The sequence below is a fragment of the Dreissena polymorpha genome, chromosome 9 (genome assembly GCF_020536995.1).
Source record: "Dreissena polymorpha isolate Duluth1 chromosome 9, UMN_Dpol_1.0, whole genome shotgun sequence".
In the NCBI taxonomy this organism is placed as follows: domain Eukaryota; kingdom Metazoa; phylum Mollusca; class Bivalvia; order Myida; family Dreissenidae; genus Dreissena; species Dreissena polymorpha.
Genome location: NC_068363.1, coordinates 26380789 through 26399696, shown reverse-complemented (window position 1 = coordinate 26399696; position 18908 = coordinate 26380789). Strand labels below are relative to the sequence as shown.

Sequence of the window (18908 nt, the reverse complement as noted above, 5' to 3'; positions counted from 1 at the left end):
GATCAGCCTGTGTGGACTGAACAGGCTAATCTTGATAATTTAACACACATGCATTAAGCCAAATTTTCCTAAAGCAAGGCTTAAATATTTAGTTCATTTTGTTTAATGTTGCCACATTACATAATTATAAATTGCATGGAAAGTGAGACCCGAGTGAAATGCCCCATTTAATATGAATTATAACATTTCTTTTATATAAGATCATGTTTAATTTTCACCTGCAGTATTTTCCTTGTTACAAATGGACCTGAAATATTCCATATTGCAACTTTCAATGCCATAACAGGACCTAAACAAGCGATGTGTTTGTTAAACACTATGTTCCCATATAAATGACCTTTGACCTTGAAGGATGACCTTGACCTTTCACCACTCAAAATGTGCAGCTCCATGAGATACACATGCATGCCAAATATCAAGTTGCTAGCTTCAATATTGCAAAAGTGCACATTTAATGAGCGATTTTGACCCATTTATTTGACCTCTGACCTTAAAGGATGACCTTGACCTTTCACCACTCAAAATGTGCAGTTCCATGAGTTACACAAGTCATGCATGCCAAATATGAAGTTGCTATCTTCAATATTGCAAAAGTTGTAGCAAATGTTAAACTTGGGGCAAACAAACAAACCAACAGACAGGCCAAAAACAATATGTCCCCCACTATAGTGATGGGGGACATAAAAATACCATATGCAGGGATGTATTAAAATGTTTTATCATCGCATGATAGTTGAGATATTAATCCATCAGGAACAGTGGCATTTCATTTAGCATATTTTTTATTATTTTGATCCTCCCTGGTCCACCAGACATCACAAATCAAGAATTTGGAAATCCTGATCAATCACACAAGGGCTCCCTGTTTTCTACTGCTATAAAGACACAGCAGACCTCCTTGAGAATATTATGATTTTATTTCAAGTATACAGAGCAAAACTGCTGTATATGCTGATATTGTTTTATCACATACAGTGGTATTGCATTAATCCGATTATTTTTCATCTAACGGCATCTTGACACTTTTATTAAAAGAGTCCAGTGGGAAATCAAGACTTGGGCTAGCTATGAGTTGAGCAGCTTTCTCAATGAGAAAACTCTTTAATTGCAATCAATAGAGATCCTTCACTTCTAACAGAATTCAAGGCCTTTGATCAACAGGCTTGAATAAGAAAGGTATGTATAATGTAAAACATGCGTTTAAAATTTTATAGGAAAAAAACAAGTCTTTTTACTTAAGCATTAGTTTAAACCTATTTATATTAGCTGGATGGCATAGAAAGCCTAAGGCTTATTTGAAATGCTCTCAAGTCTGTTTCCTAGGAAATCTAAAGAACGCTCCCACAGTGGGGATCTGTGGGGAACTCAAGCATTGATGACTTAAATGTCATTCAAGTACTAAAACATTGATTTTTGGAAAAATAAATAGGCCCCATACCTCAGGTTGAGCATCAGATTATCTGACCTAGAAATGTAAAGCAGATACAATTGAGTTTCATGCTTAAACCTCAAAATACAGTTCAACAAATTTTCTTCACAACTAATAATAATGCAAATTTGTCATTTGCAACTTTGAAAAACTTTGTGTTCAGGCTTGTTTTAAACGATTAAAATGCATGAGCACTATTGTTATATTACGATCTTTATTGAGATAAGAATATTTTATGTAAAGAACCATATCAGAATAAAAATATTTTATATCAATGACCATAATAAGGATAAGGATATTTTATATAAAGGACCATATCAGGATAAGACTAATTTACATCAAGATAAGAATATTTTATATTAAGAACCGTATCAGGAAAAAAAATTTTTATATCAAGAATCATATCAGGATAAGACTTAAATTTACATCAAGATAATAATATTTTATATTAAGAAGCGTATCAGGATAAGAAAATTTTACATCAAGATAATAATATTTTATATCAAGAACCATATCAGGATAAGAATAGTTTATATCAAGAGCCTTATCAGGATAAGAATATTTATATATGAAGAACCATATCAGGATAAGAAAGACGTAAGATCTTGGCATCTCTAAAATTGTTTTCCTAATATCCGTTTTCATCGTACTTTAGTTTGAAATAAAACACGTCCAACTATTTAGATATTTCCGGGAAAACAAAGATGTCAAAGAAGTCAATTAAATGGAACCCAAAGACAATTGACAATGACCAGAAAGATAAATACCATAATGGGATTACATATTGACTGTGAAAAACATTCCAATCCAAAATCAATTTAGTATAAATTACATGAAATATTGTCAAATGCCACTCCTACAGAATTGTGGTCCAACAAATAAATTGTTCTAAAGAGAAATTAAAAGAGTAAAACATTAAAAATAAGTAATTCTAATAGATTTAGTGGAAATTAACAGCACAAACGTTTTGCTTTGAACATTTATTGTAACATTTAATTTTCTCTGTAAAAGTAAATCCTAGTGTGTCACATGTTGAGGCCCAATTATGCAAGCTTGATTAGATCAGTGAACACAAACTAAAATGTGTCACATTTTTACTTATAACCTGGACAAAGTCAGAGCATAATGATTCTAGTGTTTTTGCAGGCAATCAACAATTTTAAACTATTTTCAAAGAATGCCTGACTTCAAAAGGTAATCAATTGCTCCCTAATATGAAATTATGCTCATTGACATCAAATTGAACTAAGTGATTGAAATTGAAATCATCAAAGGGTGTGGTCAACAGAATAATTTAACAACTGCTTCAGAAAAAGGAAATTGTAATACAATACGTTTGCACTCAAAGAACAATCAGAGGCATAGCACTTACTACATTATTTACGCCTAAAAATGACAAAGCATTGATATTTGAAAAGTTTAAACAAATGTTTTAAATTACCAAAAAACATACCAGACAATTTGTATAAACATATCAGACAATTTGGGTTAGGTGACAGTATAAATCCTAACATATGTGTTGGGTGTACAACTGTTGTTATAATACATCTTAATATTTATAATTTTGATATAACAGCTTCTTGCCTAATTCTTGATTTTTTTAAATTTCATATTTATGACAAGTTTCCCCCCTCATCATCAGTGAATGGCATTATAAATCTTCATTTTGCAACACATGTTTATGACTGGGTGTGTGCACAATGGAGATTGTTGTGCTATCAGCATCTGTTTAGGATGCTTTTTTAAAAGTGTTTTTTTAATCTGTTTTTTTTTTCAGATAAAAAGTAAAAATCAACTTGATCAGGGACAACACTTTCGTCTGTTATGCTATTTTTCATTTAAAGAAAGTCCCTTCCTACAGAAATCCAGTTAAGGCAGAATGTGTCATCCCTGATAAGCCTGCATGGACTGCAAACACAGGCTTATCAGGGATGACACTACACACATGCATACCTCCCCCCCCTTTAACAGATCGCCATTCAAATGTTTTACAATGACACTTCAGATAAAAAACCTAACATCCTTGGGCAACAGATAGACATGTTTTGTACTAAGATACAACTAATTGAAATTGATCTACATAAAACCAGAAATAAATTATCCAGACTTATCTAACATTCTTACATAAATCTTCACCACAAAAACCACCAACATTTAAACAATGGGTGATCTGATTACCCCACAGTTCACTTGCTAATATATAAGACACTGACTAATGCTATATAATGTCTCCCATGAAACTCGAGTCAAATGCTTGAACCACAAACCACAAGCAAGATGTTTAAGTGAATACATTGACAACAAATTACATTGAATATATATTATTATTGTATTTAAAATGGATTCAATATTAAATTCCAATATTAACTTTTTTTAAACGCTGTACTTGTCGAAACGATGTTTTGATTATGCATGAAAAGCACAATTTCCAGGAGGATTACACCCGGTTAGTGATAGCATTTGAAAATATAACTGATTCCGTATAATTGAATACTCCGGATAATTGAATATACGAACGTGACAAATGGGCTATTCAATTAAGCAAAATCTACTGTAACACTTAAATTTGTATTCAGTCCAGACATGATACATTACTAATAAAAGGAGATACAGAATAACTGTTCTTGTTTTAAAATACACTTTTGCAAGATCACATCTTTTAGATTTCCAATCATTATGAAATGTATAATTATCATGTTGTAATATCATCACCCAGCTGTTGTAAAACAGGCCTATTTTTGTTTGATAAATAGCCAGGAGTCAATAAAACGTAAATAGAAATGAGAAGTTTATTGATACTTTTCATTACATGTATATATTTAATATCCTGACAATTAACGTTTCTACTAAAGAGATCATACTAAGTTTTTTAGCAGCTTATGTTTATACCAGAAGACAAGACTTAAGAGTTGATTAGTAGGACTGGGGTTCGACACTCTCAGTGGCAATCAGCTATTACTGCCAAATACAATGCAAGTGAAAATGCCTTTTGCAACCAGCATAAAACCAGAACAGCCTGCGAGTAACTCACAGTCTGTTCAGGTTTTATGCTGTTTGCTGCTCATCAATAAACAAGGGTTTGAAATGAAGCCTTTAAAACTTGAATTTAGTAAAGAAAGGTATATAATTAAATGTAACTTTCTAAAGGACTGCATCTGCGTCAAAATACGTATCTTAGTGGTCAAGGGTTAAGTCAGCTCGAAATTTCTTCTATATTGGGTGTGAAAAGTTACGGTTGCAAACCTATTTGATATATCGCGATATAATAATAGGGGTAATTAAACAAAGGGACAAAACAATAAATTTGTAAATTCACATATTTTGTTATATCCTGTTTTGTTAATAGAATCTGTTATTTATAGTAAACATATAATGAATTTGGACAGGACAGCCAACCTAAAGCTTTGTATCCTGTCATTTGATTGTAGTTTTAATCTTTGACCTAGATTTGTGGCAATCAACTTAGAACTGGTGATTTTATTTTTGTGTGCAACAGTCTGACATCTCATGCTGATCACTTTAGCCAAGTAATTCTAAAATCTATGTGTGCTTGGACAAAGTTATGCGCCAGACAAAGAGTTAAGTGCTAATTTGCTCACTTTGACTTTGAATTGTGACCTTAACCTTGAACTTGGTGACCTGGTTGTTATGGGCTACACTACATTTCATCATCCAGATCACTAATGGGAAGTTACTTGAAAATAGAGCCATGCTGGACAAATGTATGTTCATGACAAATATTTCCAAATCCCATCCCACCCTGCCAACTTTTTTAAGTCAGCAATACAATTGCCATGGTCATTATTGTCAATCAAGCAAGTATCAAAGATCATTATGTGATTGGTAGTATGCCAGAAGTGCTTACCAATGACACTAAGTGACCCTAGACTGTAAGGCAGCTGTGACTCTCAGGATGCTAAAACTAATGAGCCATCTGCAGTCGCCATAGTTGCAAGGCTCTGTCCAGGCGTGATGTATTGCACTATCACTCAGAGATAACCGACTTATACCTACACTCAGAACATTTCTTCTTCTGGCCTTGATAGCTAAGTCAACACTATTGCCAGCATGGTGAGAAGTGATATGAGTCTCCATATGAGAAAACTTGCCCTAATGAAGTTCAACAGGCCAATGAAGGACACATTTTCAGCCTTAACAGGATTTTGAAAAATACCATAAACGCAAAAAGTTGTCCTCCTGCAGCTGCACAGGCTAATCAAAGACGACTCTTTACCTTCATACTGTCAGCCCGGTATTCCAAGAACAAGGCTCATATAGACTCTTTACCTTCATACTGTCAGCCCGGTATTCCAAGAACAAGGCTCATATAGACTCTTTACCTTCATACTGTCAGCCCGGTATTCCAAGAACAAGGCTCATATAGACTCTTTACCTTCATACTGTCAGCCCAGTATTCCAAGAACAAGGCTCATATAGACTCTTTACCTTCATACTGTCAGCCCAGTATTCCAAGAACAAGGCTCATATAGACTCTTTACCTTCATACTGTCAGCCCAGTATTCCAAGAACAAGGCTCATATAGACTCTTTACCTTCATACTGTCAGCCCAGTATTCCAAGAACAAGGCTCATATAGACTCTTTACCTTCATACTGTCAGCCCAGTATTCCAAGAACAAGGCTCATATAGACTCTTTACCTTCATACTGTCAGCCCAGTATTCCAAGAACAAGGCTCATATAGACTCTTTACCTTCATACTGTCAGCCCAGTATTCCAAGAACAAGGCTCATATAGACTCTTTACCTTCATACTGTCAGCCCAGTATTCCAAGAACAAGGCTCATATAGACTCTTTACCTTCATACTGTCAGCCCAGTATTCCAAGAACAAGGCTCATATAGACTCTTTACCTTCATACTGTCAGCCCAGTATTCCAAGAACAAGGCTCATATAGACTCTTTACCTTCATACTGTCAGCCCAGTATTCCAAGAACAAGGCTCATATAGACTCTTTACCTTCATACTGTCAGCCCAGTTTTCAAAGAAAAAGGGTTATATAATTGTTAATGCAGTGAGAGCCATGCCACATAATTATCAGGGCAATGCTTACTTTAGTCAAAACTTGAGCAAGACTGAGTATAAGAAAACCTCATAACATTATATTGGTAATGTAATTTCTCATGATTTCTGTCTGCAAAAGAGTCAATAATAACCACTTATTATTTACCCTTAATTTGAAGACTTGAGCACTAATTATACTCTAACTAAGTAACTTTTTCTTTGGTAAAAATAAGTTAAAAAAATGTCCAATCAAAATACTTTCCAAAATGACTAGCTATAATGCCTAAGAATTGCAGTGAAAGAAATTAGCAAATTTTTGTTGTACTTAAAAATGCTGATTTAGTTGACACAGATGTCTATTTGCAGTGTTCAGTAACCATGGTAAAAGCTAAGTGGTGAGCACAGAAGTTCCATTAACTACTTGACCAGACAACAGAACCTGGTAACCCATTGTAGGGATGGCTGATCCAGAACCACTCTAGAGATTGCCCTGTCTCCTTAAAAGCTGTTACAAATATTAGGGCAACAATTTGCACAATACATGAATAAGTGCCATACACTGAAGTACACACTAGTTCTATGCGGGTGGTAAAAAGCATGCAATAGAATGTAAATAATGCTGAACTGTTCGTTTGATGAAGTTTGTTAAATTAAAATAATTTTCTTAGTTTTTTTTATAAATGTTATAATATATTTAATTCTAAAATATTTCAAACATTGTTTACAAAACTCATAAGGAAATATGACACTTGTAGAAAAGTTTTTGTCAAATAGTTATTATGTATGTCAGGATTTTCAGATTCTCATATCAAAACTTTTAGAACACTCTTGTTTATGTTACCCAGTTTCAAAGTTTCCTGAAACTACAGTGTTATAAATGTTTTGACCAAGTTTTAATGAAGATTAGGCAATAAATGTGGCCTCTAGTGTTCACAAGCTTTTCCTTTAATTTGATCTAGGGACATTTTTTAATGTAACCTAGCAAACTAGTTTCTGACCCATGATGACCCTGTTTTCAACTTGGCCAAGATATCATGGGGACATATGTTTGGACAAATGTTTATAAAGAGTGGTCTAGAGATGTGGCCTTAAATGTGTTCAGGAGCTTTTTCTATGGTTATCCTTTTAAACTGTTTCTGACCCCATGTTACCCACTTTCAAACTTGGCTTATATATAATTGCTACAAATGATCTGATCATGTTCATGAAGATTGGAAAATAAATGTGGCCTATAGTGTTCATAATTTTGTTTGTTAATTTGACCTCTTGACCAAGTTTTTGATTTGTGTGACCCACTTTTGAAACATCATTGGAACACATTTCTGACCAAGTTTCATGACATATTTCTAGGTGAGTCTTGTAAGTTGAGACTTAGTAACAATGGTTGACATAATACTAGGTGAGTCTTGTAAGTTGAGACTTAGTAACAATGGTTGACATAATACTAGGTGAGTCTTGTAAGTTGAGACTTAGTAACAATGGTTGACATTATACTAGGTGAGTCTTGTAAGTTGAGACTTAGTAACAATGGTTGACATTATACTAGCTAGGTGAGTCTTGTAAGTTGAGACTTAGTAACAATGGTTGACATAATACTAGGTGAGTCTTGTAAGTTGAGACTTAGTAACAATGGTTGACATAATACTAGGTGAGTCTTGTCAGTAGACAAACATCGAATAATAACAAACTTTGCCACAAATCTAAAGTGTTTATAGCAAGTTTTCTTTCCCTTTTTTTCATAAGATGCAGCACAACATTATTGAATCTCATTCTCGAAATTCTAAGCAGGGCCAATATTTTCGCACACAATGTTTGTGTTTTTCCATATGATAAATCTTTCTACAAGTGGTTTTCAAATCAAATATAATCCCTTCACATGTTGCAGCCTCAGGAATTGTTCTCTGTTTTTTTTCTCATAACTGAAAAGTTATACTTTATTTATTTGCCATAAAGGTTTAGCTGCCTGCTTGCAACAACTGGCAAGCGTTAACTCAGCAAGCTTGTTTGTGACCTAATTACCAAGAAAATATGAATGAAAAAGTTTTGTACTTATTTCCCAAAGAACTTTAATCATTAACAGAAACATCCTGCTGATTGTTTATGTAAATTGAAAGCATTAAAACTGGTGCTACTTGAACATTTTATAAAATAAAATTACGGTAGCCTGTCGGAATGACATCAAGATGTAATTATTTATAATCCAAAACGTAATACTTAAACCATTCAAAAATTATAATTGTTTCTGTGCTAAACAATCCTATAGTTTTCATACATATTTAGATATGTATACTCATCAACAATACTAAATTATATACAGTCAGTGTCAGTAAACGATGACAATAAGACCAAAAAAAAACAACTAGATGACTGTTCTCAATGTTTTGCAACATGGAATTAACCAGAGATCCTTTTCAATGACAGTTTTGTTGTTTTATTACAAAATACTGAAGAAATATTTCAAATAAATATAAGATCCGCATTTAAAATATGATAAACAACTCAGATGATGACGTAGGAAATGTTTCAAGAAAAAAGGCACGCATCATAAAGTTACATATACACCATGCATGAATCAACTGTAAAATCTTTGAAAATCTGTTACAAAATATTAACTTATAAACATAAGTAATTTAATATGGACAAATAAATAGAAAATGAACATCACAAGCCAGAGAAAACGTAGTGCAAAACTGACCTTACATAAAGGACACATTTGTGTGAATAATGGTTTGCTTAAACCAATTTATTTAAGCTCTATTGCATCGAAAGCCATGATGGCTTGTTGAAACGCTCTCGAGTCCATTTCCTGAGTAGAACTTGTACTTGGTGTCGTTGGAGGAAATCAAAATAATGCGCCCACAGTTTGGATTATTTGTTATGCAGTACTTACTTATCTTTTCACACTCTTGGTAGACAAAATTAAAGTCGTCAATCAACAAACTATTTAACACCATTGGAGGGGTATGCATTATAACTCATTGCTATGAAAGACACGATGACTGATTCCGAGGGGCATATAATAACCTGAGTGTTTCAATTTAGGCTTTAAAGTGTTTTAGTACCTGAAAAGTTAAAAAAAGTAAATAGAAGGTCATTTGAATCAATCTCTGAAAATTGCCAAGACACACTTGCTCCCAAAAACTGCCTAAAAATGTGCGTTGTTCTGGGAAATCTGGACTAAAGGCATGTGCTTTAAGAGTCATCTCAGATTAAACTGTGCAGTCAGGGGCCACAATTTCTGCCTAAACAGAATTTTCAGATACAAGGACTTTCTTTAAACGAAAAATTCCATAAAAGCCTAAATTGTAGCCCATGATTTACCTGTGTCACAACACTTAAGGCACAAGCAAGTGATTTACCTGTGTCACAACACTTAAGGCACAAGCAAAAAGCATAGTTTACCCAGAATATGGCTAGAAATACCACTTACCGGTTCCCTCTATGGAGCTGACAATGCACAGGGCAGCCAGGATACAGGTGAGGCAAAGCCTCCCTCGCCAGGATTGCATTCTATCACCTTTGTACCTGAAAACAAAAGAAAAGGGATGTATAATTACGGACACTATTGGGACTCAACCAATCACAACCCTCTCAACCAATCACAACCCTCTCAACCAATCACTAGTCTCTCAACCAATCACAACCCTCTCAACCAATCACTAGCCTCTCAACCAATCACTAGCCTGTCAACCAATCACTAGCCTCTCAATCATTCACAACCCTCTCATCCAATCACTAGTCTCTCAACCAATCACTAGTCTCTCAACCAATCACTAGCATCTTAACCAATCACTAGCCTCTCAACCAATCACTAGTCTCTCAACCAATCACTAGTCTCTCAACCAATCACTAGCATCTCAACCAATCACTAGCCTCTCAACCAATCACTAGTCTCTCAACCAATCACTAGTCTTTCAACCAATCACTAGTCTCTCAACCAATCACTAGTCTCTCAACCAATCACTAGCATCTCAACCAATCACTAGCCTCTCAACCAATCACAACCCTCTAAACCTATCACTAGCCTCTTAACCAATCACTAACCTCTCAACCAATCACTAGCCTAGACTTAGGTACAACAAGAACTGTCTCCATCCAAGACATTTGCCCCCGAAAAACGCTTTTTTGATACCTAAACGCAGATTTCGAAACCAAAACGCTGACCCCGAGTCAATTATGTAACTTGACGTAGATCTTATTGCCTTACACATTTTCTTGAAGTTTGGTGATGATCCGATGACAATAACTTGAGCAATTGAGCGAAAACGCTAGAGCCGTAACTAAGAAGTGACTGCGAACATTTGGCTGATTATCGAACTTAACCTAGATTGTATTGCCTTACATTTTTTTATGAAGTTTGATGAAGATCTGGTGACAATTTCTAGAGTTATTGAGCGGAAACAATTAAAAACTCAATTTTGTATAATTCAAGGGCAGTTACTCAGAAGTGTGTTGGTCAATTTAACTGATTATCGAACTTGACCTAGATCTTATGACCTTTCACATTTTCATGAAGTGTGGTGAAGATCCTATGACATTTGCTTGAGTTATTGAGCAGAAACGAGAAAAAACACAATTTTTTTATGATATAAGGGCCGTAACTCAGAAGTGTCTTCTGGGTCAATTTGGCAGATTATCAAAGTTGAACTAGATCTTATGACCTTTCACATTTTCATGAAGTGTGGCGAAGATCCTATGACATTTGCTTGAGTTATTGAGCGGAAACGTGAAAAAACACAATTTTTGGATGATTCAAAGGCCGTAACTCAGGAGTGTCTGAGTCAATTTGGCATATTATTGAACCTGAACTAGATGTTATTGCCTTACACATTTTCATGAAGTATGGTGAAGATACAATGACAATTGCTGGAGTTATTGAGGGGAAACGAGAAAAAACGCAATTTTTTGATGATTCAAGGGTCATAACTCAGGAGTGTCTGGGTCAAATTGGCCGATTATTGAACTTGACCTAGATGCTATTGCAGTACACATTTTCATAAAGTGTGGCGAGGATCCTATGACATTTGCTCGAGTTATAGAGCGGAAACATAAAAAAACAATTTTACGATGATTCAAGGGCTGTAACTCAGGAGTGTCTGGATCAATTAGGCTGATTATAGAACTTGACCTAGATGTTATTGCTTTACACATTTTGATGGAGTTGGTGAAGATCTGATGACAATTGCTCGAGTTTTTGAGCGGAAAAGAGATAAGAAAACAAATTTTACGATGACTCAAGGGCCGTTACTTAGAAGTGTCTGGGTCAGTTTGGTCGATTATCGAACTTGACCTAGATGTTATTGCCTTACACATTTTCATGAAGTTTGGTGAAGATCTGATGACAATTGCTTGACTTATTGAGCAGAAACTTATCTGGACAGACAGACGGACTAATTAACACACTAACTTACAAACGGTGCGATTTTAATATGCTCCCAGAACCTATATTCTGAGGCATAAAAAACTGTTCACTGTCATATGAGCACACTCTGGGAAGACAGGGTCTGCCAAAAATATTGTCCATTAGAAGCCGGTGCAGTCTACACAGGCTTACCCCGGGGACAACATTTTCTTCTTATGTACATTTCGTCTACTGAATGTAATAAGTCATGTAACTGACATTTTTATACATTTTTACTTTTTTTCCATTTTTGTGTTTATTTAAGGTGACATACATCAACTGTTAAAATATTAAGTCAACCTTTTTGGTAAAAATAATGTTTTTATCAAATTTTCGAAATTGACATAACAATCACATGTCATTTTCTGAATGTAAAAAGTAGTGTAACTGACATTTTGTAAAATTTTCAGGAGAAGCAAAAAAATGTTTTATTAAAATAATTAACATTTTTCCATATTCAAATTTTCTGATTAGTATTATGATAACACTTGAAAAACGAAACAAAACTCCAAATTGATATGTCTTTTTTAAAACAATAAAAAATTAGGAAAGGAGCAGTTACCATAATATCAACACTGAAATATTTTGAGCGCAAAAAATAACGTAAGTGCTCTCTCTTACTGTATTTTGGAAAATGTCTAAAAATATGCATTCCTGAACAATTCACAAAATGTCAGTTACCCTAGTTATTACATTCAGTAGACGATTTGTTTGTTTAAAACATATTCCTAAGTTCCAACATCAAAATATGTATCTAAGTGGTAAAGGGTTAATCAACATATAGCCAAGTGCCAAATTCCAGACATGCCCATGACTAACTCCATAGACAGACAGAAAAGTGGTGTGAAATTGGTGATCTAGCATCTACTGGGAGTGTGTGTTTTTCATTCATATTCGAGGCCAGTATTCCTTTTGAAAAAAGGTATATATTTTCCCAAATGGTACCTAAATATTTCTAAATATTGAAGGTTGCCAAATTTTTTAATTTTTTTTAGACTTGAACACTTACTTTTATATCCCATCAAACTCTCAATAAGTTGAACCTTGGTAAATACAATTTTAAAAACAATTTATTCTCAAATTTAAATAATTAATTTGTTAGCATAACAACAACAACACTAATTTCCCAACTTTGGTCGAAACGCCGCAATTTTTCCCAATCCAAAGGGACCAGGCCCCATGCCCAAAATGGTAAAAAAAAAACAAACACTGACTGCACTCAGAAAGTTGTTGGCGTGATATAATCGTTACAGGGTTACTGACCCGATACGGGATATACGGTTCTGTGGAAAACCGTATCGGGTCAGTAACTAACCCTGTAGCAATTAATACGATATCCGATTGTAAAATATTAAACAAATTAATAAAAATCCTATAAAAAGTGCATAAGAATATAATTATTACTCTACATGATAAAATCATGAAAAAGTCTGCAAATAATACATGCTCAAATCGAGAAAATACTGAATAAACTGTTTACACCTGGACACAACATAAATCCACATTGTATACCCAAAGTGCATACAAAATGTATAATGTATATATGAATGTGTAATTGTTATTTTATGTTTTTATTTAATAGTTTTTTTACCAAATGTTTATGTGTATTCTCCCTGAAATTTTATATGAGTCTTAGTCAGGAGAAACAATGTCTAATGAGTGTTGAGTGTTGGAAAAGTTTTGTCCCAGATTAGCCTGTGAAGTCTGCACAGGCTAATCAGGGACAACACTTTCCTATAAAACTCGATCTTCCCTTAGAAGACACTTTCATTAAACAAAGACCTAAAGAGTGGAAAGTGTTGTCCCATATTAGCCTGTGAGGATTGCCCAGGCTAGTCTGCATGGGAATTGACACTTTGCGCACATATGCATTAAGCCCCGTAATCCCAGAGCGGGGCTCATATAAAATAGCCACAGTTGCTCAGCCCCTGCTCCTACACAGCTGTGACTACATGTATTAGGCTATTTACATAAATAAGGAAGACAATTGCATTACAACCAGGAAGTCAAAAAGTATTTTTTCTGAACTTTCGGCAAGCGTAAAATTGTTATGCTAAGAACGGGACATATATTCATTGAAATAACTGGAAAAAAAAAAATACATTGGAATTGGAACATGCAAAACAATGAAATATGACAGCAAACTGACTCAAACTGTCACCATTACAAAGTCTTCCTTAACCCAGAAACTGAAACTAATGGAAATCAAGCAACCATTATGCTTATCATCTGTTACTTAAGGTTGCAGGGGGTATTGTATGTCAGCTGTCATATCAGACACTTGGCCATTTACAAATAAAGGGCATCAATTCACTGATGCATGAAATGAATCCTGATCCTCATCTTGATTTAAATTAACCACCTTTAAAGCACAATGTCATATTTGTGTGCAGATTATGGCAAAATTGTATAGAAGTTTCTTCAGTTTGAGACATTTCTTTTACATTTTGTTACAACTGCAAGATATTCTTCATCCATATAATTTTTCTCTCTCTTTATTTCTGCAGAAGCACAGTAAGTTATTAAACCCTTTCCCCCATCAGAAGCAAAGTTAAAATGGCTTTTGCAACAATCATAAAACCAGAACAGCCTGCAAGTGACGAGAGACTCGCAGTCTATTCAGATTTTATGCTGTTTACTGCTCATCAGTATCTAAAAGTTGAAAATGAATTCATTAAAACTTGATTCTAGTAAAGAAGATTTTGAATTTAATTAGATTTCCTAAGGGACTAGAAACATATCAAAGTGCGTCTATAAGGGGTAAAGGGTTAACTGAAAAGTCTTGTTGAAGTGTGTTATGGTGATCTGTAGCCATTTATTTTTGCATTGCAAAATAAGGAACTTAGATCAGCTTAGTTATATATTAAACTGGTATATAATTATAATAATTGAAATAAACTGAAATATAGTAATTTAAAAAACAACAGGTTTTGATTATTTAAAAAAAAAGAAAGAAAATAACACAACCATACAAACCTTACGAAAACCAACAATGGTTGCCAGAACATTTATCCACACAACATTAATGCACAAAATTGCACCAGTATTCACAATCGTTTAATTAAAAGTATATTGTTTATCTGAAAGTGTTCTATTATATTTCTTTGAGAAGTTTCACCATATATTTTTCTTGTGATTTCCCCAGTAAAACACAAACTTTCACTGATTGTTTGCTATCAATCCAAGCAAGCATAATAATCTATTTGAAATTGTTATTAGTTTCAATTAGGTCAAAATATACTTTACAACTGAACTTTGTTTCTTTTATTTCTAATTACATGGTTCAATGCACAAACACCTTTTTTCCTTATTAAATTAATAAACTTATTTTACTAATCCCTCTTAAATTTTTATCCAATACAGAATTATAATTCACTTATCTTCAAAGCCAGTTTTATATTTTCAACGCCTTATGTTGGTCAAATCTAATAATCCTTAGCATTTAATGTATGTTATAAAGTGGTATGTCAGAAATATTATATTAAACATAGTTGCATAAATAACAATTCCTAACAAAGCACACAGTGCTATATCTCATGCTTTTATATATTTTTAATGCGGTTTTAATAAGAATTGTTTAGTTCCTATTTTTTCTTGAATTACATCATATCTGTCATTGAAAAGGATCTCATGTAAATTCCATTAAGCAAAACACCTAAAAAGTGTATGATTTAGTTGTTTTTATGTCTATTTGTCATCGATCACTGACACTGACTGTATATTATTTAGCATTACAAATGAGACTACATGTCTGTCATGCTGTACAGAAGTCAATTAGGGCAATAATTTAAAATTGTGATGACAACTTTAGGATTTCTAAATACAGAAAATGTTACTGATTTTAATAACTTTTGACTAAAAATGTTTTGCAAGCATCTTAATGTCACTCCAAAAATCTTCAATAAACATGATACAATTTTCAAGTAGCACCAGTTGTGATGGTTAATAGGTGTAATTATTTAACAATCAGCGGGTGTTTCTTTGGGAAATACACTGTAACTCCAATATAGTGCAGTCCGTTATAACGCTGTGTCCAATATAACGCGGGGGTGCTTGGATCCCGTTTTTTCTCCAACCTTCCATTTCTGATTCAAATCCATGATATGCAACTTCATAAATTTTCAGAAAATTCAAAGAAGGCGGCGATCACAGCTTGATTGCTTTATCCGTCCGTTTAACTGATTTTAATCGATTAGAGGTTAAACGCCACCCGACAGCTAATTGGTGTTAATCTGTTGTGTAATGTCAATAAAGGTGTGAAAACTCGCGAGTCAGTGTTTATTACATGTATTCCCTATAAGAGCGGTTTGGTGCGCTAATTTCAATAAGGTAAGTGCAAGCGAGATAATTATAAAATTTAAGTTATTCACAACGATAAAAACCTTCTAACTTTTATTTGATTGCAGTTTGACTTTATATTAAAGGAGCAGCTTTGAAATATACTGCGCACAGTATAAAACAAGTTTACTGTCATTTCATTATCATTCTAGTATAATTAGTCATTTAATTCAGTTCGTGTACGAGACATTAATTAAATAATCCAGACGATTTCATTACATGCTAACGCAGTGTTATTGTTAGCAGAGATTCACTCTAATTTTTGCCCGGTATCAGAAAGTCGCAGAAAAGCACGTTGTTTGCATGACGGCGTATGACGCTATTTGTACATGTATGGTATTGCATTCAATCTAAATTTAAATTCGCTTGTACAATGAAAGCTCTGCCCCATGATGCACTGTTCTCTTTACACTTCTGAAAAATGGCATATGCATATAGTTGTGTTTACGAAATTCGTAAACATATTTATCGTCATAAATGTTCAAGATTATTATTTTTTTAAGTGATGTAACTTTATTGGATTATCGGATTAATGTGCACATTAGAAAGCGGTATGTATAATGTTATTGATACGATTCGGTTTATATGCATGTATTTTCAGATGACAACACAGCATGGTAATACACAGGACCTGTATTATAGGCTATACTATACCTGTTTTTATAGCCCCCTGCAATAAATGAGCTCAAAACTTATAACGCGGATCTGTTTATAACGCTGTTGCGTGGCTTGGACCCCGTCAACTGCGTTATATTGGAGTTACAGTGTAAGTGAAAAACCTTCTCATTCATACTTTCTTGGATTCTAGGTCACAAACAAGCTTTAAATTTCTGTGTTAACCCTCCAGTAGCCAGTTGTTGCAAGCAGGTGCCTAGACCTTTATGGCAAATTAATAAAGCATTGCTTTTCAGCTATGAAAAAAGGCAACAAAAAGACTCCTGAGGCAGCAACATTTTAATGGATTATATTTGAAAACCCAATGCATCAAAATTTATCATATGAGAAAAGCAACAAAAATTTTGGGTAAAACTGCTGTATCTAGTTAGCATTTCTGTATCAGGTACAATAATCTGGTGCTGAATCTTATGTCAAAGCTTCAAAGAGAGTACAATAAACACCTCAGATTTGGTTTTAAGTTTTAGTTATTCCGCTACTTACTACTTTCGCATGACAAAGCTGGGTACAGAATATATACTGAAACGTACCCGGGAATTCTACCGCTAAATTGATTGTTGTCGGCTAATGTTTTCGAATTTATTATGTTCATATTTATGCCAATATTTTGTTAAATGAACTCTATATTATCGAAACTAATCTACTAAAAAAATCATGTTGAGGCAGGCTTTGTTCAACAAGAATTTTATTTCGTATTCAAATACTGATATTTCACATGTATTGTGATAGCCACATGAACAAACACACACAAGTAATATCTTAATGACATTCCATGAATTGTTCACATTGTCATGCTGTCAACATTTGCCTGCACTATATAGGGTGTCAAATCTCACACCTTATAAAGATAAACTTTTCAGTTGAGCTGATTTTCAATATGATTGTTAATAACTTTAATCAATTTAATAAACTGAAATATAGTCATTAAAAAACAACAACAAGTCTTTAATTGATCATTTAAACAAATAGTATTAGAAAATAACACAACTGTACAAACCTTATGAAAACCAACAATTGTTGCCAAAATGTTCATACGCACAAAATTAATGCATACACCAAAATTCACGGTTCATAATTGAAAAGTATATTGTATATATCTGAAAGTGTTCTTATTATCGGTATATTTCATAGAGAAACTTCATCAGAATTTTACAGTAAATCACCAACTTTCACAGATTTTTTATAAATCCAAGCCTGCATTATTGTCCAAATGCAGATTTTTATTTGTTTTAATTAGGTCAAAATCCATGATATGACTCAGAACTCAGTTTCTTGTCTTTGTAATCAAACAGTTTAATGTGCAAGCACATTTATTGCTTATTAAATTAATATCCTTATGTCAATAACTTTTCCTAAATCCACATCATAAACAAAATACCATTTCACAAAACTTCAAAGCCAGTTTTATATTTTCACATGTTTCTGCTAATAATCCTATGCAGTTAATCTAGGTTAAATTCTAATGTCAAAAATATGAAAGATAATCTCGAAGATAACAATTACTTATAGAGTGCACAGAGCTATATCTCCCTCTTAAATTTATTTTCCAATATTGCACCTGAAGGCAATTTATTAAAATTCAACATTCAAAACCTGCACAATATTTTGCAAATGAGCTCTCTACATTTCAATCACCACTGAACACTGTTCCATTTTTTGCAGATTCAATCCAACTTTATTGGTCTCCCATGGACATATATGCGGATACATTCAGACCTGTCATAAATAAAAACTCTTCAAAGATACTGCATAACTGGGCCCACATGGCCTTCAAAAACAAATCAAATCCAATACAACCGGTGACTCTTTAAGCTCCACCATTACGTCAGAGACATTAAGTCGCTCTGCTCCAGTGCCTTCAAAACATTCCACAAAGGGAACTAGAACTATTTGCCTCCACAACCCAATGCTCCTGTTCTAAACATCTGCACAATAATCTGCACATTTATCACAGCTAGTCATTCCACAGCTCCCAAGTTTCCAACATTACACCTTCCAATCTCTCCACCTCTCCACACATGTGTGTCAGCCCCAATGTTCCGGT

The 18908-nt window shown here is 33.9% G+C and overlaps 1 protein-coding gene across 7 annotated transcripts in view; it reads right to left on the bottom strand.

Moving 5' to 3' along the window:
* The window catches only part of LOC127843704 (epidermal growth factor receptor-like), a 308235-nt gene that overhangs the window by 101051 nt on the left and 188276 nt on the right, over positions 1–18908 (bottom strand). For all 7 annotated transcript variants that reach the window (XM_052373429.1, XM_052373428.1, XM_052373430.1 and 4 more), the window contains one exon: positions 9881–9975. In XM_052373429.1, the coding sequence (XP_052229389.1) occupies positions 9881–9975 (95 nt within the window). The remainder of the gene's footprint in view (positions 1–9880; positions 9976–18908) is intronic.